The following is a 25,065-nucleotide window of genomic DNA, read 5'->3' as shown; positions in this document are numbered from 1 at the left end:
CTTTAAGAAAATTACATGGAAACAGTAATTACCTGTCATCGTAACTAGGTGGGTTAGCTGGCTCTTAAACCACAAATCACGGGTTATTTCAGTGCCTGTTGGTTGCTTCCCCAACAGCTATTTCTCCCCTTTTTTCCTGAGGGCAGAGTACTGATTTATTTGGGTTTCCACCTCCCACCCATGACTCCGGTGGTAAATCCAGTTCAGTCCAAGCTAAGTGTGGTCATCCTACAATTCCTCTTCCCAATGAAAGCTCTAAAGCTGTGGGGTTGGTACCAGCCAATGTGTGGTGAGACAAAGTCTGCTGGAAATTTGGGGAAAAGTTTTCTCACTCTTTGAGAGAGACGTAAGGAGACACAAACAGCCCCTTTCTTCCCCTGGATGTTGTGTTATCTGGATATGATGCCTGGCACTGCAGTCGTCATCTTGTGACCATGAGGAGCAGAGGGCTGAGGACCAGGCTCATATCTAAGGGTAGCAGAGCAGGAAGACGGGAAAGAACTGGGGCCCCTGATAATTATCCAGTCATAAAATTAGCCAGCCGTGCAAATGCCTACACCTCAGGACTTCTGGTCAGGTGAGAGAACATTTCTTCTGATCTTTGCAGCTGGGGCTGCTGGCACTCACTGATTGATGGCACTCACCACTGGCTTTAGTGACTAAGTTATACAAGTAGACCACTATTGGGGGCTGGGAGGATGGGAAAGGAGGGAGTGAATTTTTTTATGGGCTAGTCATTTTGTTATAATGACTCGGTCTGACTGAAAATTGTGAGTATAACATGATTGTCTCAAGAACCTTCCATACGTCAAAAATAATTAAAATACATAAGTGAAGTTGATAATACTCTTTTTTCTCATTTATTTTTTATAAAATTAATACATGTTCATATTATTCATCTACTATGAATAAATGAAGCTTGCATACTTCAGGCCTCTCGCTTGCATGGACATTTTTCTGAAAGGGGCTCTAGCAATTTTGTATTTTTAATTTGCATTGTTTTCTTAACCAGGTCTCCACAAAACCTGAATCTTCCCTGAGCTAGTTTATAAAATCAAAAAAGTATACGATTTAGAAATAAAAACATCAGTGCCTGCTCTGCCCTATCCCTCCTCACTCCCGACCCTCACCCTACCTTCAACCCTTTCAGCTGTTTATTTTGGTATCTACCTCCATAATTAATTATAAATAGCACGCTCATAATGCTGTATCTTGATGTTTTTATCTTAGGTGCACTCGGGCAACCTCTGAGTTCTATTACTTTTTTCCTTTACAGACGTCCCTCTTGGAATCCTACACCCCCTTGCTCCAAACTAACTTCTAGTTCCTATAACACAGAGGCTTTCAACTGGGGGTAGCACCTCCCTTCCATGGGATGTTTGGAAATAACTAGGAGGGGGAGTTTATGGTTATTGCAAACCTCGAAGCTACCCTTGGCATTTAGTGGGTGAGGGGCCAGGAATGCTAAACAATGTGAGGGGAGTCAACACAATGAAGAACGCCCACCACACTCCCACTGAGGAACTCTGCAGCTCACCCAGCTCCCCCTCACTTCAAGGTCCTTGCCCATGGTGCTTCCTCTTCTAGAAAGCTCTTCTTCCTCTCTTTGGCTGGCCATCTCCTGTTATCACTTCCCCAGGGAAGCCTTCCTAACTTTCCAGAACAAATGAAATTCTTCCACTATAAACTTTCATAGCAACTTACACTTCTCCTTTGTAGTGCTTATCACAACCTGAATGAATTATTTGTTCAACATGCGTGTCTCCCCAAATAGGCTATAAACTCCACAGGAATGGGACCTCTCGTTCAGAGCTATATCCCCAGTGCCTAACAAATACTGGGCACACAGTTAGGTGCTCAATCAACATTTGTCAAAAGAACAAAATCTTGATGTACCCAAAAGACACTCATACTCACATATATATACATGTATACTCACAGACAATTAATCTTTCAATTTTCTTTAGCTTAACAAGGTTAACACAACAACCAGACCTGGAGCAACTGTTTCCTCTATTTCCCACTTCTCTACTAGGTCTACTGCTGGTCTAATGCCACCCTGTTTTGCTGCCTCGCTCACTGCAGAATGGGCCTAATATCTTTTGGTCCCAAATTCTAAGTTGAAAGCGTCCTCCTTGCAGTTACCCAAATGCTAGAACAGCAGTTTTCTTGGCTCTAGAAAACCTAAACTCTCCCTTTCCTGACAAACAGCAACTCAATTAAGGCCCTTTTCTCTTCTCTGACCAACCTTTATTCCGCCTCTGTTTGTCAGCTTCCTCATAAGGTTAGTCCTTGTTTTTCTTAAAAAAAAAGGTTTCCTTTCTTTTTGACTATTGATATTGTGCTGTTATTCCTCAACTTTTCTAATTATAACTCCTCCTAACTTGTGTTTGCCTTAACATCTTCTGTAGTATCCACAAGTGGGCCTTTCAATCTCCCATCCTAGGTCATCATTCTTACCCTCCTCCAGAAAGTCATGTCCACCTGGAATATTTTATCTTCTCAACATAAACATTATCACAACTCAAATCAAATTATACTTCAGTTACTCTGGACTTGTCAGACAAGAGGTTCTCATTTTTACATGTTTGAAGAGAGTGTTTATTCTACCTTTTTAAAACCATAGCCTCAACTTGAACCTTTCCATACTGGAATTAATGGTGTTTAATGGCAGAAATTCTTAACCTAGGGTGCCTTGGCTGATTGTTGGGTTTGGAGCATGTGAACTCAAATATTTATCTGTGTTTGCTAGGTATTACCACAGCTTCCAGGAGATTCTCAAAAGAAAGTGGTTAAAAAATCATTGCTTCATAACTCATAAGATGACAATGACCGTGAAAACCAGGAAATTACCAAATAAAAGCCACCTACTTTGTGCATTATAATTGGAGTTTTTGGATACCTTCCTTTGGGCTTCTGGGTCTCCTTCTGCCATATTCACCAACCATACCATTGTTGCTGTTGAGAAAGACAAAAGTCCAGGTAAGGACTGGAAACACAAAAGGAAAGCTCATGAATAGAGAGCAGGCTGTTATTTCTCCACACAAATCACCAATCTTCTTAATGTCACCATAAGAATCCCTAACAATCAGAAGCAAATGCATATTAAAAACGACTGGGACGGGGCTTCCCTAGTGGTGCAGTGCTTAAGAATCGCCTGCCAATGCAGGAGACACGCGTTCCAGCCCTGGTCCAGGAAGATCCCACATGCTGTGGAGCAACTAAGCCCGTGCGCCACAACTGCTGAAGCCTGTGCGCCTAGAGCCCGTGCTCTGCAACAAGAGAAGCCACCACAGTGAGAAGCCTGCGTACCGCAACGAATAGGAAGACCCAATGCAGCCATAAATAAATAAATAAATTTTTTTTTTTTTTTTAAAGAGAAAACTACAGGGACTTTCCTGGTGGCGCAGTAGTTAGAATCTGCCTGCCAATGCAGGGAACACGGGTTCCAGCCCTGGTCCGCAAAGATCCCACACGCCGCGGAGCAACTAAGCCTGTGCACCACAACTACTGAGCCTGCGCACCTACAGCCTTTGCTCTTCAACGAGAAGCCACCGCAATGAGAAGCCCGCGCACCGCAATGAAGAGCAGCCCCCGCTAGCCGCAACTAGAGAAAGCTCTCACGCAACGAAGACCCAATGCGGCCAAAAATAAATAAATAAATTTACTAAAAAAATAAAAACCACAAAAGGTTCTCTTTGATTTTGGCAGATAAAAAATAATTCTGAAACTGGACATTTACTGTAGCTTTCAAACTGTAGCTGCTATAATACAACTGCTCATTGTTATTTATAATCCCTGAAAAGTAACCAGAAGGAAAATTGTTCAGGCCAGCAAGACTCCACTGAAACAACAGCTCGACTAGTTGAATATCCTAAAACAGTGTGAATTCACTAGTGAAAATTACTTATTGGAACTAAATTAGAGGACAAACTGGGGCTCACAAAGCATCGGATGAATTACTGTAATTCGAAAGATGCAACGAGTATGTTCCCTTCATGTTATGTCTTACTTCTGGGATTTTCAATAATGCTAAACTGTGTTATATACAGGGAATAAGAAAAAAAAAAGTTAAAAGCAATAAACATAAACGGATAGTCAACTGCCTTTTCTATGTCCCCTCCACAAAAATACATATATATCAATATATCTATATAGCTCTAGATATACACACACATCTTGTCACATTTTAATTAAGAGGCAATGTGAATACTTTAAAATGGTGCTTCTCTTACATACTGCAGGTAGGATGAAACATGGTGGGGAATTTGGTAACATCTAACAAAACTACATGTACATTTACCCCCTGACCCAGCAATAACACTTTTGGAATTTATCCGGAAGATACACCAACAATAATACAAAAATACATACAAACATGTGCCATACAGTGACAGCAGAAACCAAGCCAGCAGCAACCTGAGTCCAATCCAGTAATGGTAAGCAATTTTAAACAAGATACTTGGCATTTTCTGTTTCTCTGGCATCACTGATTTTACAATCATATCCATTTTCCTAATACTCTAAGGCTTCTTGAATAGCTTATGAAAGAAATACATAACCAAAGAGGATAAAAATCCTGTAATAGCTGCACTTACTCATTCATCATAGCTTTGTAATTCAGAGGTCAGACAAGTTCCATTATATGATAACCTAACTGATCAAAGTAAATATTAGCCAGGTTGGGGATTCACTGTAACTAAATCCAAACCCAATGAAGAGGAAATAGGGCAACCACTGGGGTTTACGAATTTCTGTAGTCTTCTTGGCAATGAAGGCAGCAGGTATTTATTTGATTTTCTTTCTTTATGCAAGTATAGAAAGATAAAGCTACAAACTCTTTTAACACTTAATATTAACCATGGAAATCAAGGGTCAGCAAACTTTTTCTGTAAAGGGCCGGAGAGTAAATATTGGGGCTTGTGGGTCAACATCTGGCCTCTGTCACATATTCTTCTTTGTTCTTTTCTTTTTCATTAACTCTTTAAAGATGTAAAAACCATTCTTAGCTTTCAGGCCTATACAAAAACGGGCCACGGGCCAGATTTGGCTATGGGCAGTAGTTTGCTAACCCCTGATGTAAATTATCATGAGCAGAATATATATTTGCTGAATGAATTAACATTACTAAAATAATATCTAAAAAACCCGCTTTCCAATCTTTCAACTTAACACCAAACATCTTAGATCAATAGAAAAATATGCGAATTAAAAATTAACAATCTAAAAACTTCCCAAACTGATATGAAATCAGAGAAAAACTTTACATAATGGTCAACCTCAAGGAACTGTTATCTTTGTTTTCTGAAAAGCTACCAAAGAGTAGGTGTACATTCTTCCTGTCCAAACAAGGGATAGAGAAAACAAACAAAAATGCTCACATGTTTCCTGAGGGTAAGACCCTTTTGCAAACTGAATACTCTTAACTGGGGAGTATACAAAGGCATCAAAGGATTGTATTTTTAAAGAACAAATAACTGAGAGGACTGACTTAAAAACTTTTCATATTAATGTTTATATCCATTTCAGGGGGAAAGAACTGATTAATATTGCTGTTTTTTGTATATTCTACTTGAAAAAAAACCTGTCAAACTCAATGTATGAAATGCTCACTGAAGATTCAGTATTTCATGAGAACAGATACTTTCTTGAACCTATTTCATCTACACAGGAGGTAAAGTTTTATGCTTATATTTTCCCATATGTGTGGAATTACTGCAAAAATATCTCAATATTGATTGTTATACAGACTTGAGTTTTTAAAAATTCATATTATATACGAATGATTTTTTTAAAAACAGTAAGTCCTTTTTCTGAGTATAAAATTAACATACATGCTTAACGTTGTGGCAGACTGAAAGATCCTTTCTTCACCCCTCCTGCACCCACACTCTTGCCATGGTCTCGCTGAGATTGGAATGCAGTTTTCCTCTTCCTGACCAGGGACTCAGCTATGTGACTTGCTTCAACCAATGGCACATGGACAGAGATGACAGTGTGCTAATACTTAACAGGCCTGCTGTCCTCTTGTTTCTCCAGATACAAGAACATCTTCAGTTAACCCACTGGCCCAAGGAGGACAGGGAACATGTGGAGCAGAGGTACCACAGCCAAGTCTGATCAGCTGAGTCAACTGACCCGCAGGTGCAGGAGTGATGGTGACTGATAATTATTTTTAAGGCATTAAGTTGTTGTTTTTTTTAAAATAAATTTATTTATTTTTGGCTGCGTTGGGTCTTCTTTGCTGCATGCAGGCTTTCTCTAGTTGTGGCGAGCGGGGGCTACTCTTCGTTGCGGTGCTTGAGCTTCTCACTGCGGTGGCTTCTCTTGTTGCGGAGCACGGGCTCTAGGCACACGGGCTACAGTAGTTGTGGCGCACGGGCTTAGCTGTTCCACGGCATGTGGGATCTTCCTGGATCAGGGCTCGAACCCGTGTCCCCTGCAGTAGCAGGTGGATTCTTAACCACTGCGCCACCAGGGAAGTCCCCTAAGGCATTAAGTTGTGAGGGGGTTTGTTACACAGCATTATCTTGGTACTAACAATAGATACAATGGTAGAAAAATGTAAAATCCTAAAACTAAGAAAAAATTTAAAACTCACAATCCCTTCACTTTGACATCCACAATTAAAAAATATAGAGTACAACAGGGACTTCAAGCAAGTTCACAAGAAAGACTGAGGTGAACTAACACGTGCTCCCAACTTGACCTCTCTCTACGTTCCACTATCTTCTGCTTTTCTGTCTTCTCCTTCCTTCCGGGTCTTGCACTATTCTCATCTAATTCCTCTTACTGAACTCTTAGAGCTATTTCTACCTGCTTTGTTTATTACTTTGCTCCAGTAATTACTTCTTTTTGCTGGTCTCTTCAAAGCCTTTCTCCACTGGCTCCTTTCCCTCAACCTTCTCTCTCCTGGAACCATCTTTCCTCATACCTGTTCTCTTCTCAAGTCACCACTGCTCTGCCTGTGAACTAGTAGGTGATACTTACCTCTCCTTCTTCATCACCCAGTCTCTGTCCACTGTATCACTTCCACTGCCAGTGCCAGCAAAACCCAGACAGACACACACAGACACACACACACAGACGCACACTTTCCGCCCTTTGGAATACTGCTTCTGGTCCTATCATTCTACTGAAATTGCTCTCTTAAATGTCACTAAAGATGTCTAAAGCACCAAATTCTATATGGTTTACTTAGTCCTCATCATCCTTCACTCCTTTATAGCATCTGACATTCTCTCCTTCTTGAAACTCTGCTTTTTCAATAACTCAACAGATAAATAGGCCAAAAGTCCACAAGGATATATATCACACTGATAATACTGGTAAGTAACTGCTTGGTAAAGTATTAAGATTGGGGATGACAGTTACAATGAAATTTAAATTTATCTGTAATTCAAAAATTTTTTCAATGATAAAGTATTAATGTATTACTTGTATAATTAAAAATTAGTTCTAAAATATGGAAAAATACAATACCAAGCCAGTCATAAAACAAGAAATTTACACATGCAGCTAAAAAATACATTAAAAAGTCCAAATAATCATTAATAGTTATTACTTACTATTAACTAATAGTTATTAATTACTAATAGTTATTACTTACTATTAACTAATAGTTATTAGTCAATAAGCCAAGATGAAAACTAAAATAAGATGTTGTCTATTAGTTTCCCATACACATACACAAACAAGTGATAATGAAGGTGTTAGTTAATTAGGACCTTCACACTACTGAAGGGAATATAAATTGGTATAGCCTTTTTTTTTTTTTTTTGTGGTATGCGGGCCTCTCACTGCTGTGGCCTCTCCCATTGCAGAGCACAGGCTCCGGACGCGCAGGTCCAGCGGCCACGGCCCATGGGCCCAACCGTTCCGCAGCACGTGGGATCCTCCCGGACCGGGGCACGAACCCGTGTCCCCTGCATCGGCAGGCAGACTCCCAACCACTGCGCCACCAGGGAAGCCCTGGTATAGCCTTTTGAGGAGGCAATCTGGCACTATCTATCAAAATTTAAAGGCACACATCCTTTGACTTAGCAATTCCATTTCTATGAATGTATCTGTACAACAATATTCACAAATTCATAAATGTTCTCTGCAAGCATTGTTTGTAATGGGAAATGATCAATAAAGATACCCTTTATTTAATATCTATATAAGAGAAAACTATGCAGACATTTCACGTACTGATATGAAAAAATAGTCATGCTACTGCTAAGTGAAAAATGCTGGTTTTCCCAATTTTCTGATATTTTCTTATGTTCCATTTACTATTCTCTCTTCATTTCTCACTCTCTAAACATAGTAGTTGACAAAGATCTACTCCTGGTGTCCTCTTCTCTTCTCCTTTGATTTGAATCACTCATCCACTCCCACAGCTGCAACTGTCACCTCCATGCTGATGTTCTTCAATTCTGCATCTCTATTATCAACCTTTTCCTTTGCACCCGTACTTCATTTCTAAACTCCTGCCGGAAATTTCTACCTGGATGGCTCACAGGTCCTGCCAAGAAAATTAGATATGGGCTACAGGCAACACTACACAGATTTCTCAAATAAGAAAAACCTCTCTTCTTTATCATCCTCCCTTTAAGCTTTAAACTTCTCTCACTCGTCACTAAGAATGACTGAAACTACCTCCAAAAGCCCTCATCAAGGCCTTTCCCTTGACTGCCATTACCTATCCCATAATTCAGACTCTCATTACTTTCCACCTAGATCATGGCAATATCTGTTTAGTTATGCTTCCCGTTCTCTCTCCCTCCCGTTCATCTTGCACAATGCTGCAAGCTTACAAAGGCACAGCTCTGATCACATTAGTTTTCTGTTAAGAACCTTCTGTGATTCCCAAGTGATCATGAATAGAATACAGAGATCTAAACCAGTCCCTCAAAGCTATCCGTGATCTTGCCGAGTGCCTTTCCAAACCCATCTCCTAGTACTCTCCCTATTTTGTACTCCATGTTCTAGTCAACTGAACACTTGAAATTTGAAGAAGATGCCCCACACTTATGCCTCCAAGCCATTCTTTGTGACAAGCCCACTTTTTTAAAAAAAAAATTTATTTGGCTGCATTGGGTCTTTGTTGCTGCGCAGGCTTCAGTAGTTGTGGCGCACAGGCTCAGTAGTTGTGGCACAGGGGCTTAGTTGCTCCGTGGCATGTGGGATCTTCCCGGATCAGGGATCGAACCCGTGTCCCCTGCACTGGCAGGCGGATTCTTAACCACTGCGCCATCAGGGAAGTCCCCAAGCCCACTTTTGGAAATGACTCTTCCGTCTGCGCTTGCTGAAACCCTACCCACACTTTGAAGGTTCAATCCAAATGCTGTCTCTTCCATGAAGCCTTTCTCTGATTCCCCATTTAGATTTTCCCTGTTTTGAGCTCTTTCTGCATTTTGCGTTCCTTCTGAATAATCGGATAACAGCCTGCCTCGAATGTTGTTTACATACTTGTCTTATCTCACTTCTAAATTGTAAGCAAGGGAATTCCCTGGCGGTCCAGTGGTTACGACTCTTGAGTTTTCACTGCTGAGGGCTTGGGTTCGATTCCTGGTCGGGGAACTAAGATCTCACATGCCATGCAGCACAGCCAAAAAACAAAAATGTAAGCAAATGCACTCTGAGGGAAAGCAAAGTATCTTAATCATATATATTTTTTTAAATTTAGTTTTTGGCCATGCCATGGCAGGTGGGATCTTAGTTCCCCAACCAGGCCCCCTGCATTGGAAGCATGGAGTCTTAACCACTGGACAGCCAGGGAAGTCCCTCTTAATCATCTTTATATCCTCCACAGTGCTCTGTGGGAGCAGATCAGGTCAATGATGAATAAATAGTTACTGAATGATTAGGAAGTGTATGACTCTAAAACCAAAAAAAGGGCAAACACATTCTGAAGGAAAAGTACAATTCTTTCAACATGCTAGTGCAAGATCCACCTACAATATATGTATATAACGAGTACTCAATAGTTCTTGATTAATAAGATTTTAAATGAGAATACTGGCTCCTCAATCTCTAAATATTTCTTCTATCTCCACACATACTGAAAACTCTCTTGAACCAATGTCAGGCAGAAGATAATAATTTGCAAGGAAACAGATCTGCAGCATTTCCATCAATGCTATGCATTTAAGGTGAGAAAAAGTACCACGATAATGATCATAATTACATGTGTTTGAATCTCTGTAAATTCTAAGCTGTTCACTAACTTAACATCATTCTGAAATACTTACAAGAGTAAATAAGAGCCGGAAAGAGAGTTTCATTTCTCTCCTGAGCTGTTTCAACCAGCATACGAAGTGGGCCTTTTGGACACAAAACAGCCACTAAATCTAGAAAAAGGAAAATAGAAAAGACATCTGAAAAATGTATTGGCTAAACTTGTAAATGGGTGTGTGAGGGAGGAATTAACCAATTGAAAAGGTTTAATTTTTTTTTACACAGAAAGATGTTGAATTAATATGAAATAAACAGCAGGTAAGCTGATGGGGGAGGCGGATGGAGACAATCTAAACAAAATACACAAAACCACACAGAGACCTGTGCAAGCTTCATTTTGGTTTGACTGCTATTTGGTTAGTTTACAGTGTATCATCGTTGGGTTCTTGGAATAAGTCTTCTCAGTTTGAAGAGAAGAGGCAGAAATAATGACAAGACAGAATTATTCTAGAGCAGTTGTCAATTTCCAAAGCAGAAACAAGGACAAGCCATTTCCAAACAAAACATACCTATGAGCCACAAACTGAAGGTTTACTTTAGGAGGGGATTTAATAGAGGGGATTTGACTTAACTTTTCAAAATATGAAGAACAGAGTAGAAGAGATTCATCTTCTCCCCTTTTTGAAAACAGTATATGTACTATTTAGGGATACTTGAAATAAGAGGGCAGTAAATTCAAACAAAATAACTAATAAACCTCTGCATGAGTTTAGCATTTCTTTAGCTCTCCTGTCAAAAGCACTTCACAAATATTTAGGTCTCAGAATATATGTGGTGCTGAAAAGTGTCTTATTTTAAGAAAACAGCAACTCGGAGGAGGAAGCAATATGCATAAATTATTCTTGATTCTACCACCATCTGTCTCCAATAACTGCAGTTTTTCTTACATTTGCTATGTCGTGAAAATTCAGAGTATAGAAATACAGAAAATAATTTCAAACATTTAATAATGGGAAACAGATATAGGTAAATTTGTAAAGGAAGATTCGATAGCTTGTGTTGACATTACTATCATTCAGATGCATTTAAGTAAAAAACCTCACACCTGCAAGTGGTCATGTCTTCTTGTACACTACTACTACTACTACTACTACTACTACAACACACACACACACACACACACACACACACACACACGAAATCTCTACTCTCACTGCTTCCATTTTGATTTGTTTGGGATGAGAAAAGGGAAATTTGCCGTGCTCTGAAATAATGAGATTTCTAACCTGTTTCAACCTGCGATGTCCTGTAACTATCTTGGTTTTATGACACACTACGCCTTATAGAATTTCTAAATGATAAACCCTTATTTTTTAGAGCAATTAAAGTGAATTAAAATTAATTTTGTTTTGAAATTCTTAGAACAATCTTTGTGACATCTTCAGATCTTATGGAAATGGAGTTAAGAATCATTACTCTAAATATTGGGCACAAAAGTCTTTTATTTTAAAGGAACTCAAAAGGTCTGTGGAGATAATTTGCATATGTATGGAAGAAACAGAGGGTTGATGGGAGAAACAGTGTAATGTAGTAGAAAGAATATGGGACTTAGGACTCATATTCTAGATCAAATAGTGTTAAGCTTGGGCAAATACTTTACCTCTACAAACTTCAGGTTCTTAGCAGTAAAACAAGAATAACTGCCTTGCTTACTTCACAGGATTATACATTTTAAAGAAACAGCTAATATTTACTGATAGATACCGTTATACGTGTGTACTGTACATATTGTTTAATTTAATCTTCATAATAACTAAGACTCGGGGGTTGAGCAATGTGTCTGTGGCCACATACCCAATAAATGATAGGAGTAGAAGAGTCTGGATTTGAACCCAGGCAGTCTGTCTCCAGAACTGGCATTTCTTTTTTAATATCAAAAATGGAATCAGACTCTTTATTATGATTCAAACCTGATGTTTCATTTAATCAAGTTTTAACTTGCTCTAGTATGTCATAATGGTGCCCTTGTGAGGCCTGTAGTGTGAGACTGTACGGTGGTGAAAGTTCCACTGCACACCTTGTTCAAGAGCCCAGCATTGTATATTTAGAAGTGAAATAGTCACTATAACAATATCTGGAACTCCAAAGTGGATAAAGTGAGGAGGCCTGTATTGTGGGTTTAATACGTACTGAGACATGTATAACTTTGATTTCTATTTTTGGTATCTGTGAGGCAAGAGATTCTCAGTTATTTTTCCTAAAGAGGGAAAACTTGGATAAGTAATTGCTGTTGCTACCACTGGCAGAATCAGGTGGCTAGACCACTTGCAATGTCCCAAGGGTCTGTAAAAATGCACAGATGGAGCCAACTGTTGGCCAGATTAAGACGACTGCCTGAAGTTCAGCTAATTTTGCTGACCCTTGGATCCCATTCTTTGATCAAGGATGCTTGGATTAAGCAATGAAAAGCAGAGCTCTCCAAGTGAGCTCCTTCACATGTAGTTTTGATGCTGTCCATAAAGTGTACAAACTCCCACTGCTGTTTGTTCACTCATTTGATCCCAAAGGGCTCCCGTGGTAGCCAGGGGTCCAAGAGAGGGGTGACCTCCTCTAGCACCTTGTCAACTGGCAAGGGACTGAGGAAAGAAGAGTCCACCCTCTCCTATGGGTGAGATACTCCAGGGGGCCCAGACTCAGCTCTATCATATGGCTAACATTTCTGTCTTAGCAAGGAGGCCCTGGTGGCTGTGCTGAGCTTGTAGAATGCTGCCTCCATGATATGGAGATAAGGAGCAGATGGATTTGGAGCTTCACAGGTTCAGGGCCTGTGAAAACCTGTTTCCAGGAGAGCTTGGAATGTAGTCAGAAATGGCCATTCTAAACGTGTACAGCATGGGACTGAAAAGTGTGGCTCCTCACACCAGAGATCCGTGGGCAACTGACGATCATAGTGAGTGATCCAGATATTTCGGGAGGTATGAGAAGACGTTGCTGAAGCCTCTAAAGCGGGAGAAGGGACACTAATGGAAGTAACTACTGTATTATAATTTGGACAGATTCTAGAACCTTATGTTGGAGGAGGTCCCCATTCAAGGTGGGCCAATTTGTAACAGTATAAATAGGCTTAAGTAAAATCTGTAAATGAAGAGTATATTGCCTCCAGATCCCCAAAGGGCCTAAAACATAGTGCGCTTGTTTTAACATCATGAGCGCAGAGAGGGTCAGCTGCTATTTCTTGACAGTGCCAGAGATGCAGAAGCCCTCAGTTTACCAAGTAACTTTCAGGAATTTAACTGGGGTGGCAGAGCCTTGTACTATGTACAGAGAAATGCCACCTCCCTTTTGAGCTCTATTGTGAATATCTGTATATCCTCACCAAGTAGGTCCAGTGAATTTATTCAGAGGATGATATCATCAGTGTAATGTTGTATCTGTGCTCCTGGACAAAGGTGGATGTGGTTAAGATCCAGCCTGCAAAGATTTTGTGCAACAGTAGGAGGGCTGCTAAAGTACCTGAGTCACTAGGTAAAGATATAATGTGTCTCTTTGAAGGAGAAAGCAAACTGTGGCTGTCGAAAAAGGCATGGAACAGAAGAACATATTGATAAAATCTCTGACTGCAAAGTATTAACCAGCTGCTGACTGGATGGAGCGCAGAACTGGCATTCTTGATGGCAGCTGTGCAATGAAAAGATGAGTACTTTGCAAACCATCAAATACTATACAACCTAAGGTCACTATGAAAAGTCCGTCACAAAGAGTATATGACTTTTACAGTTCTGTGACTGACTGCTCAAATATGAGAACAGAGCCAATCGAATTCTATTTCCACAGACGTTTTATTCATCAATCAAGGGGGAATGATGAGGTTTTCTACTACAGGTCACCTGACATTTTAATAAGCATTTGAATAGGGATGAAAGAACACTGCAGTTATCATACAGAGACCACAAATTGACCTCTGAAAACGGACCTCTTTTTGGCTTTTATGCAAAGTGAGAGTTGCAGAGTTCACATCTTGGTTATTCATGGCTAAGGTATATTCTGACTTTTCAGGACCCATGTCACATGGGTTGCTAATAAATATGAAGCTCACACTGCCCAAATAAGTTTTACCTTTAAAAGAGTAATTCTACCCAAGTTGCCTTATAAAAAGTAGTTAACTTAATTTTTATATTAAAAATTAGTTGAGCATTTTATGTGTGTCAAGCACTCTGCTAGTGCTTTCCGACAAATATTCTGAGAAGCATTATTCCCATTTTCCAAATGAGGAAACTGAAGCTCGAAGGGCCCGAATCACCTTCATAAAGTCATGAAGGCCATCAGTGGTAGCGATGGGATTTGAATCTAAGTCTTAGGACCAGCAGTCTATGGATCCTTCCACTAACTCATCACTGAGTTAAACTGGGGGGATTAATAAAACATTTTTAAAGAACTTAACCTCAAAAAATTTGAAATCTTTATATGAAAAAGATAGTAGAGTTAACTGATTATTTACTGAAAAACTATGGGACATTACTGTTGTCATTTTCCCTAAGTCAAGATAACTAGAAGAGGAAGGAAAACACACCAGGAGGTATTTCTGTGATGAACAAAATGTCAGTCTTGGGTTTTACCATATACTGAAATCACAGCCAAGATGAGCCACGCGGTCCATTCTGGGAGGTACTTGATAAATACCAGGGCCATGAGGGCACTGATCATAATGAGATATGCCTGCTGGAGTCTCAGTGGACCTTTCCAGTGAATGGCAATCATTCCCACCACACCAAAATTCCAGATCAGGAGTGCAACTGTAATGTAGTCCATGGCGACATTATAGGTTTTAAACACTTCCCTGAAAAAAATTAAACAGATATCTAAAAAGATTTGCATACAATAAGTTTCATCAAAACATTTTTTAGAACTATGGTTCTAACATAGATATTCATTAGATATTCACATCCCAGCTTCACACTTTTACCATATCTTTCTTTAAATTAATGCACTTTTTTCCTCAAGTTGAGCTTATTTTAACAGAAAACTCTGTATCAGTCATATAAATGGGAAACCAGTATCACAGGCCACAGCTGTAAAAATAAGTACAAAAATTTTTAAAAAAGGCCATATAACACCTAAAATGCTATTCTATACTTTGGGAAATGCTTGTTTGAAGTATCTGAAATTGGAAAAAATTAAACATGCAAAATAAATTTTAGAGCTTAGGACATAAGGTGTTATTTTCATAAAATTTAGTGCAGCCATTAAATATATATATGTTTTATACACATGCACACAAACATGGGATATAGGCATAATATATTGTTGCCTGAAAAAAAAAAATGATCTCATTTACATGAAATAGTGTGTGAGAAGAGAGAGCAAGAGATCGATGTAGTAGTTCCTGAAAAGATGCAGGACTTATCTTTAGATGGTGGGAGTCTGGAATTTTTAAAACTTTTCTTCTTTTCTTTCTTTTTTTTTTTTCACAATGAATGAATGAATGAATTTTTATAATGAAGAAAATAGTATTTTAATTTTGGGAGGGGGAATTCCATCTTAAAATAAAGAGATACAAATATAGAAGATGGGTAACTGAAGAGAAAGAAAGCACTCGTTTATTTAAGCACAAACTTTGGTTTCTGGAGACTATCCAGAAAGGTGATCTTTCCATTTTGAAATTTCAAAATAAATGTTGAAATTTCTGGATGATGTAGCTATTTGTATTAAGCATTTCAGATATCCCAGCACTCAAAACAAAAAACCCCCAAAACTCCAAACTATTGTTGTCTTTAGCTAGGTAATACATGCCTAAAATGTAAAATTCCCAACATATACTGTGAAAAGTTTCCCCCCAAACCTTGTCTCTCTCTCCAAAGGAAAGCACTATTATTAACTTCATATGCATCCTTCCAGAGAGTGTCCATACGTATCATAAATATACTTCTTTACCGGATACAAATGATAGCATACACATTGTTCTAAACCAGGGTTTTTTCTCTTAATGATATTCCTGGAGAACTTTCCACATTAGTATACTAGAGTACCTCATTCTTTTCAATGGCTTTTTTGTATGGATGTACCATAATTTATTTAACCAGTTTTCTTTTGATGGATACTTAGACTGATTCCATTCTTTTGCTATCAGAAACAATGCTGCAATGATTATCCCTACAGATTACTAGGTTCAGGACATATTCATATAAAACTTTAATGGATATGCCGAACTGCTCTTAATCAAAGTTTTACACCAATGTGTGCATGTTTATTTTCCTGCAACCTTGCCAAATTAGAACATTTATTAAACTATTTAATCCTTGTTAACCTAATGTACAGCTTTAATTAGCATTAATTTTATAAGGAGGGTGTGCATATTTTCATATATTTGAAAGTAACTTGTCTTTCTCTTTCTGTTGACTATTTTTTCATATCCTTCGCCCATTTTTTTCCGTTAGGTTGTTGTTGATCTTATTGCCATGTAGAGGTTTATATATAAATTAGCCTTTGTCTATAAAATGAGTTGAAAACACACTTAGCAGTTGGTCATTCATCTTCTGATTTTTTTCATGGTGTGGTTGGTTGGCTTGATTTTGGGGTTTTTTGTGAATGTGTGTGTGTGTATATATATATGTGTGTATATATTTATATATAAAACATTAGATTTAAGGAAGGACCTTTTAAGTTACATAATTAAATATATATATATATATATACTTAAATTCCCCATCTCCCATGGTTTTCTCTAGTCCTTTTACGGTTTTACTTTCATATTTAAATTTTTAATCCATTGGAATTTATCCTGGTATAGATATAAAGAAGAAATTCAAAATTTTCCTCTGGATGACTACCCAATTATCTCAACACCAATTACTAAATAATCCATTTACAGCCTACTGTTTCTATACTACCTTTATCATAAATTAAATTCCTTTATATGAGCATTTTTTTAAGTCCTTCTAATCTTTTCTACTGATTATCTGTTTATAGTGCAGGTGTCACTTTTAATTATTATAGTTTTATAATATTTTTTGTTTTAAGTTATTTATTTATTTATTTATTTTTGGTTGTGTTGGCTCTTCGTTGATGCGCATGGGCTTTCTCTAGTTGTGGCGAGCGGGGGCCACTCTTCGTTGCAGTGCACGGGCATTGCGGTGGCTTCTCTTGTTGCAGAGCACGGGCTCTAGGCGCATGGGCTTAGTTGCTCCACGGCATGTGGGATCTTCCCGGACCAGGGCTCGAACCCATGTCCCCTGCATTGGCAGGCAGATTCTTAACCACTGTGCCACCAGGGAAGTCTCTAGTTTCATAATTTTGTATCAGGTAGGAGTAGTATCCCTCAGTTTTCTTCTTTTTTACGATTCTTGGGGGTACCTTCACTTATTTATTTTTTCAAATAAATTTTAAAATTATCTTGTCCAGATTAAAAATAAATCTTATTTGTATTTTTATTGGGCTTATATTAAAATTTAAAATAAACTTAAGAGAGAACTGACATCTTTATGATGATATTCTTTCTATGTAACCTGGTATAATTTTCCATTTGTTTAAGTCTTCTTTTTAAGCCCTGAAGAGGCATTTTTAAATTTCTTTATTTTATTTATTTATTTTTAAAATTTTGGCCACGCTGCACGGCTTGCAGGATCTCAGTTCCCTGACCAGGGATTGAATCTGGGCGACAGCAATGAAAGCACCAAATCCTAACCTTTAAACCACCAGGGACCTCCCTAAAATTTCTTAATAATAGAACTTAAAGAATTACTGTTTAATCCTAGATATTTTCTCTTTCTTGCTGCTCTCATAAATGGGATTTTTTTCTTTTCATTATGTTTTCTAACTAGTTGTTTACATGATGGCTATTGATTTATGTTAATTAATTTTGTATGCAGTTCCCTTACCAAATTTACTTAGTGATTCTAATTTATTTTTGGTTAATTCTGAAACCAAGTAAACAATCATTTTACCTCTAATTACTGATAATTTAACCTTCTCTTCCAAATTGTGTAGCTCTGTTTCTTTGTCTTATTTAATTGCATTCACTAGTCCCTCCAGAGCAATGATTGACAACAACAGTGATAAAGGAAATCCTCATCTTGTCCTAACAGTAACAGGTGTGCTTCTGAAGTTTTCCTGAGAGGATGATACCAATCGTTAGAATAAGATTCATATATTTTATCATGTTAGAGAACTAATCATCTGTTTTATTATGGAATCTGACCAAGGACAAGTGTTGAATTTTGTCAAATTCTTGTTAGCATGTATGAGATGATGACTTAGTAACATGGTGACTTGTATTGATATTTCCTAATAATAAACCAGTCTCCCATTCTGCAAACAAACTCCATTTGGTCATATGTATTATACCCTCAAAGGGTTGTTGCTGAATCCTGTTAGTGAATATTTAGTTATTCTTTTGGCATCAATAAATAGGACTGATCCACAGTTTCCTTTTTCTTGATAATTCATAGGGTTTTGGTATTAGTGTTACCCTGCCTTCTTAAAAAGAATCTGGAAGCTTTTCTTCTTTTTCTATGTCCTGGAACAGTTAAAATAGCATTAGAGTTATCCGCTCCTTAATGGTTTAATAGAATTTCCCTATGAAACCATTTGGGCCTGGTATTGTTGTTACTGGTGGAGGTGGGATGAGAACCTCTTCAACAACCTTCTGTATTTTTTCATTGCTCTACTTAGATTTTCTATCACTTCAGTGGTCAGTTTTGGTAATTAATTTTTTTCCCAGAAAATCATCCATTTCATAGAGATTCTTACATTTATTTCTTTTGTCTGTGGTCATTCCCCCTGCTTCTACCAAAGAATTAAGTCTTCAATTTATTTTTTAGTTTTATTGCTTCTTCCTAATTTAAGAGCTAGTACAATGGTTTACGACCTGTATTCTGCCACTGGGGCTGACAGAAAGACAAGGCAGGCAAATCTCTGAGCCTCTATTCTCTTCAACAGAGCAGCTCCACTTTTTTCTATTTTATATGTGAAGTTCTCATGTAAGATTTCATTTGAGAGGCAAAAGACTAACTGATGAAACAATATAAAAGTTTAAAAATCAATTCATGTTTATACACATGCTTGAAATGCTTTAACATTCTGATTCAAAGATTATTACTAGAAGTAAAGAATACAGTAAATTCTTTACTAAAGACTTAGAATTAACTGTAGTCTTGAGTTCTTTCAGTTCTACTTATTACAAACAAGGATCAACAAAAGAATATCCCTATCGATAATATTAACTAGTTGTATATATACCAAGTATGGCCTATACATGGAAACAATTATAATTTAAGAATAATTCATCAACAAAGTACATAATATTTAAGTGACAAGTTATAGAGCCCAAATAAAGTTAACTTCTGAAAAACAGACCAAATATTTCACTACTTACCCCAAGTAAATGAATGAGAAAAAGAACAGCAACAATAGGGATGAAATAATAAGCCAGGCATGGATGACCTAGAAAAGAGTTTCAGTATAATTAACAGATCCCATAACCCTAAAAAAAATCCAAATTTCTTACTTCAAAAATTGTATACTACTTCTGTATGTGTTATGATTTTCAAATGGCAAAACACAAGCAGCTTTGGGATCAGTGAATACCTATAACAGAACTCTTTGGTGCTGAACTACTCATAATATAAATAGAAATTTCACCAAAATACATGTAGACCTTCGTTCCTTTAGAAATAGGTAAAATTTTAAAAAGAAAAGAATACATTAAAAAAACCAAATTATCGAAGACAACCTATGGGACTTCCCTGGTGGCGCAGTGGTTAAGAATCCGCCTACCAATGCAGGGGACACAGGTTCGAGCCCTGGTCCGGGAAGATCCCACGTGCCGCGGAGCAACTAAGCCCCTGCACCACAACTACTGAGCCTGCGCTCTAGGGCCCGTGAGTCACAACTACTGAGCCCGCGTGCCACAACTACAAAAGCCCATGTACCTTGAACTCATGGTCTTCAACAAGAGAAGCCACCACAATAAGATGCCAGCGCACAGCAATGAAGAATAGCCCCCGCTCGCCGCAACTAGAGAAAGCCCGCAAGCAGCAATGAAGACCCAACGCAGCCAAAATAAATAAATAAATAAATAAATAAAATTTTAAGGGTTATTGTGTTAAAAAAAAACAAAACAGACAAAGACAACCTACGGAATGGGAGAAAATATTTGTAAATGATACGACTGACAAGGGGTTAATATCCAAAATATATGAACAAACCAAACAACTCAATGTCAAAAAGCAAACAACCCAATCAAAAAATGGGCAGAAGGCCTAAAGAGACATTTTTCCAAAGAATACATACACATGGACAACAGGCACATGAAAGATGCTCAATATTGTTAATTATTAGAGAAATGCAAATCAAAACGAGTTATCACCTCATACTTGTCAGAATAGCTATCATCAAAATGACCACAAACAACAAGTATTGGCGAGGATGTGGAGAAAAGGGAACTTTTGTACCCTGTTGGTGGCAATGTAAATTTGTGCAGTCACTGTGGAAACCAGTATGGAGGTTCCTCAAAAAACTAAAAATAAAACTACCATATATTCCAGCAATTCCACTCCTGGGTATGTATCCAAGAAAAACAAAAACACTAATTTGAAAAGATACATGCACCCCTATGTTCATAGCAGCACTATTTACAACAGGCAAGATATGGAAGCAACCCAAATGTCCATCAACAGAAGAATGGATAAGATGTGTACACACACACAAACACACACACGCACACAGGAATATTATTCAGCCTTATAAAAGAATAAAATTCTTCCATTTGCAGCAATGTGGATGGACCTAGAGAGTATTAGGCTTAGTGAAATAAGTCAGACAGAGAAAGACAAATACTGTACGATACCACTTATATGTGGAATCTAAAAAGTAATACAAATAAATGTACATGTAAAACAGAAACAGATGCACAGATATAGAAAACAGACTAGTGGTTACCAAAGGGGAATGGGAAGTGAGGGGTACAAATTAGAGGTACGCCAATGTTCATTGAAGCACTATTTACAATAGCCAGGACATGGAAGCAACCTAAATGTCCATCAACAGACGAATGGATAAAGAAGATGTGGTACATGCACACAATGGAATATTACTCAGCCATAAAAAAGAACAGAATAATGCCACTTGCAGCAACATGGATGGACCTAGAGATTGTCATACTGAGTGAAGTCAGACACAGAAAGACAAATATCATATGATATTGCTTATATGTGGAATCTAAAAATAAGAGTACAAATGAGCTTATTTACAAAACAGAAGTAGACTCATAGATGTAGAAAACAAACTTATGGTTACCAGGGTATAAGGGTGGGGAGGGATACACCGGGAGATTGGAAGGGACATATACACACTACTATATATAAGATAGATAACTAATAAGAACCTGCTGTATAGCACAGGGGACTCTACTCAATAGTCTGTAATGGCCTATATGGGAAAGAATCTGAAAAAAAAAAAGAGTGGATATATATAGACATATAACTGATTCACTTTGCTGTACTCCTGAAACCAACACAACATTGTAAATCAACTATACTCCAATAAAAATAAAAAAACAAAAACAAAAACAAATAAGGGGTATGGGATTAGGAGGTACAAACCACTATGTATAAAATAGATAAGCAACAAGAATATATTTTATAGCACATGGAATTATAGCCATTATCTTGTAATAACTTTTAATGGAGTATAATCTGTAAAAATAACGAATCACTATGCTGTATACCTGAAACTAATATAATACTGTAAATTAACTATACTTTGATTAAAAAATTTATCAACAGTCAACAGTTAACATTTAAACTTTAAAGCAGCAATATTTTCAATGGAGGAATTTTGATGTATTTCTTAAATAAACAATAAATTAATTGATAAATAATTGATAATAAATTGATAAAATAATTGATAAATCAAATTCAATAAAACTGAAAATCAGATATTCAGTTAAGTGACCTATGTACACATACTTTAACTGTACAGAGAAAACAGGTCGTCTAAATTACATAACCATTTGATAAAAGAATATTCTGAGGTTTCAATAAGTATTATTGAATCTGAGGTTTCAATAAGTATTGCTATGCTATGTTTATTTTACTTGGTTCATTAATAAGTTAACACTTATATGTCAGTCCATTAATATTATGCAGAATTCATATAGAACTATATAAATATTAGTCATTATTACTCATGTACAGCTTATTAATATGAGAGATAGAAACAGAGCCTGATTTTTAATTAATTAAATAATTAATTTCTCTGGCCACGCCATGTGGCATGCGGGATCTGAGTTCCCCGACGAGGGGTCGAACCCGTGCCCCCTGCAGTGGAAGCGTGGAGTCTTAACCACTAGACCGCACAACTTGATTTTTATAATCTATTACACAAGATAAAAAAAATTTATGGTAATTTTATGTAATGAGTATATTGGGGAAAATACTATACAAGCCAAAGAGTCTGGGGTTTTAAAAAATAGAATGGAGAAGCATGATACATTGTCAGGTAATTTTTAACCAAAAGTGAAATTATTTTGAGGTAGATACACCCATAATATGCTTTATGCTTTCAATGAACTTTACTGTTTAATGACAGGAGTTACTTAATCAACAACTTTCCCAAACATATCTCTTAATCAGAAAAGACCAAATCAAACCTTAAAGAAAAAGGAGAAAAGAAAACCTCCAAATCAAGAATATTATTTTGTCTTCTTTTTTAAAAAAATCTCCCCCACACACCTCCCAGATCCAGTTGTTCCAATTATCTCACTCTAAGCTATCAAAATCTAGTTGTCACTAATGTTAACATTAGAATCTATGTTAATTTTTGTCTCGTGGTTCCATTTTGATCACTCAAGGTGATCTGTGATTGTTAATTCTTTTGAAGAAAAGATTTCTTAAAAATTCTCTCTTTCTTTAAAACAACTTTATAAAATGTTACAATTTGGGAAAAGGTCAAAAGAGTGGCTTTACATCACTAAAGTTGGTATTCCTTTGACATTTAAATATTCTAAATTGACTATCCGAATACAACAAATTTAATATCTGGTGTTCCTCCATAAAAACCTCCCCTAACATTTTTTTAAAAATTTATTTATTTATTCATTTATTTAATTTTTGGCTGCATTGGGTCTTCGCTGCTGCACGCGGGCTTTCTCTAGGTTCCAGTGAGCGGGGGCTACTCTTTGTTGCGGGGCGCAGGCTTCTCACTGTGGTGGCTTCTCTTGTTGCAGAGCACAGGTTCTAGGCACACGGGCTTCAGTAGTTGTGGCTCGCGGGCTCTAGAGCACAGGCTCAGTAGTTGTGGTGCACGGGCTTAGTTGCTCTGTGGCATGTGGGATCTTCCCGGACCAGGGCTCGAACCCGTGTCCCCTGCATTGGCAGGCGGATTCTTAACCACTGCGCCACCAGGGAAGCCCCTCCCCTAACATTTTATTCTAAAAATTTTCAAACACACAGTGAACCACTGCCCAGATACCACCAAAATTCTACCATTCACATTTTGCTGTACTTGCTTTGCAACACATCTATCCATCTCTCCACCCATTAGCCCATTTTAATACATATCAAAGTAAACTGAAGACACCTGTACATTCCCCTCTAAGTACTTCAACTTTAGCAAAATATTCTAAAGGGAGTCCTTACTCTAGTTCATCTGCAAAAAAAATAATAATAAGCAGAAATGAATCTTCTCACCTGCATCCCAGCCCATTACAAGTCTTAGCTTTAGAAATAATCCAAGTTATAAAACTAAAAAGTATATAAAATATTACAAAACAGAAAAACTTTAAAGAGTGGGAGATGTACACTGGTATTCCATACTGAGCTCCAAATTAAGGGTTAGAGTAAATATTATGTACCAGAAATCCTCTACTTTCTTAAGAAATGCTTTTTACCTTGTTTTATGGGGGAAGGGGCAAGGGAACATGGGAATGTTTTTTATTTAAAAAAAACAGCATTTTTCTGAATACAAAGTAACATATGCTTATAACATATAGAAAATATAGAAACACTAGAAGAAAAAAGAATTCCCACTGACCAATGAGAACCAAAGTTGACATTAACATTTCCTTTCAGACATGTTTTCTGTCTGCATATGTAAAGACCTTTTAAAAAAATTAGAATCAGGTAATAGAAAATTTTACATTCTGCTTTTTAAATTAATTTTTTATTAAAGACAAATTCTCATCCCACCAAATATTTTTTTAAATGACTTTTAAATAACTAAATAATAGTCTACTTACATGCATGAACCCACAATTTAACTTTTCCTTTATGCATGGAATTTGTGGGGTTTTCCTTCTTTTTCCAATTATATTTTATGCTAGGAGTAATATCTAGTATGCAAATATTTTCCAGCATTTTTAACTCTTTGGGATAAATCATGAAAGCAAAATACAGAACCAAAGTGTACAAACATTTTCTAATTACTGACTATTGATACATACTGGCTTAGTGACTCCACAAAAAAGGCCTGATTAACCTTCACCAAGTCAATAAGTTAAATATGTTAATTTGTTATTTTGATATATATATTTTTTGCTAGTGAGAAAATACACATACACCTCTCTCTCCCTCTCTCTTCCTCTCCCTCTCCTGGCCACCTATATTTCCTTCATAATTTCTCTGCTTGGATTTTTAAAATTTCTTATTAGGATGTTCATAATTTTAATTATTTGTAACTTCTCTTCATATGGTAAAAATATTAGCTCTCTGCCTGTAATAATGGTTGTAAATGGTCTTCTTATTTAGGTTAATCACTGATGTTATGATTTTCTGAATTATTACCTAAATTCAAAGCCTCTTCTGATGATGACTAAATAACACCTTCCCTTTTTCTAGAACATCAGGTGGTAAAACAGGCCTTTCTCATCTTGCTACAAACCCTAGTTCAGCTTTCCTGTGCTAAAGG

At 37.3% G+C, this 25,065-nt stretch overlaps 1 protein-coding gene across 3 annotated transcripts in view; it reads right to left on the bottom strand.

Annotated features, from left to right (window-relative positions):
* PSEN1 (presenilin 1) overlaps nucleotides 1–25,065 on the bottom strand; it is a 74,621-nt gene that overhangs the window by 12,296 nt on the left and 37,260 nt on the right. For all 3 annotated transcript variants that reach the window (XM_029237916.1, XM_029237913.1, XM_029237914.1), the window contains 4 exons: nucleotides 19,535–19,602; nucleotides 14,781–15,001; nucleotides 10,239–10,337; nucleotides 2,872–2,958 (listed from right to left, as the gene is read on the bottom strand). In XM_029237916.1, coding sequence (XP_029093749.1) covers nucleotides 2,872–2,958; nucleotides 10,239–10,337; nucleotides 14,781–15,001; nucleotides 19,535–19,602 — 475 coding nt within the window. The remainder of the gene's footprint in view (nucleotides 1–2,871; nucleotides 2,959–10,238; nucleotides 10,338–14,780; nucleotides 15,002–19,534; nucleotides 19,603–25,065) is intronic.

This window comes from Monodon monoceros, unplaced genomic scaffold (assembly GCF_005190385.1).
Source record: "Monodon monoceros isolate NGI ecotype Baffin Bay Population unplaced genomic scaffold, NGI_Narwhal_1 Super_Scaffold_21, whole genome shotgun sequence".
Classification (NCBI taxonomy): Eukaryota; Metazoa; Chordata; class Mammalia; order Artiodactyla; family Monodontidae; genus Monodon; species Monodon monoceros.
This window is presented reverse-complemented; position numbering and strand designations above follow the sequence as displayed.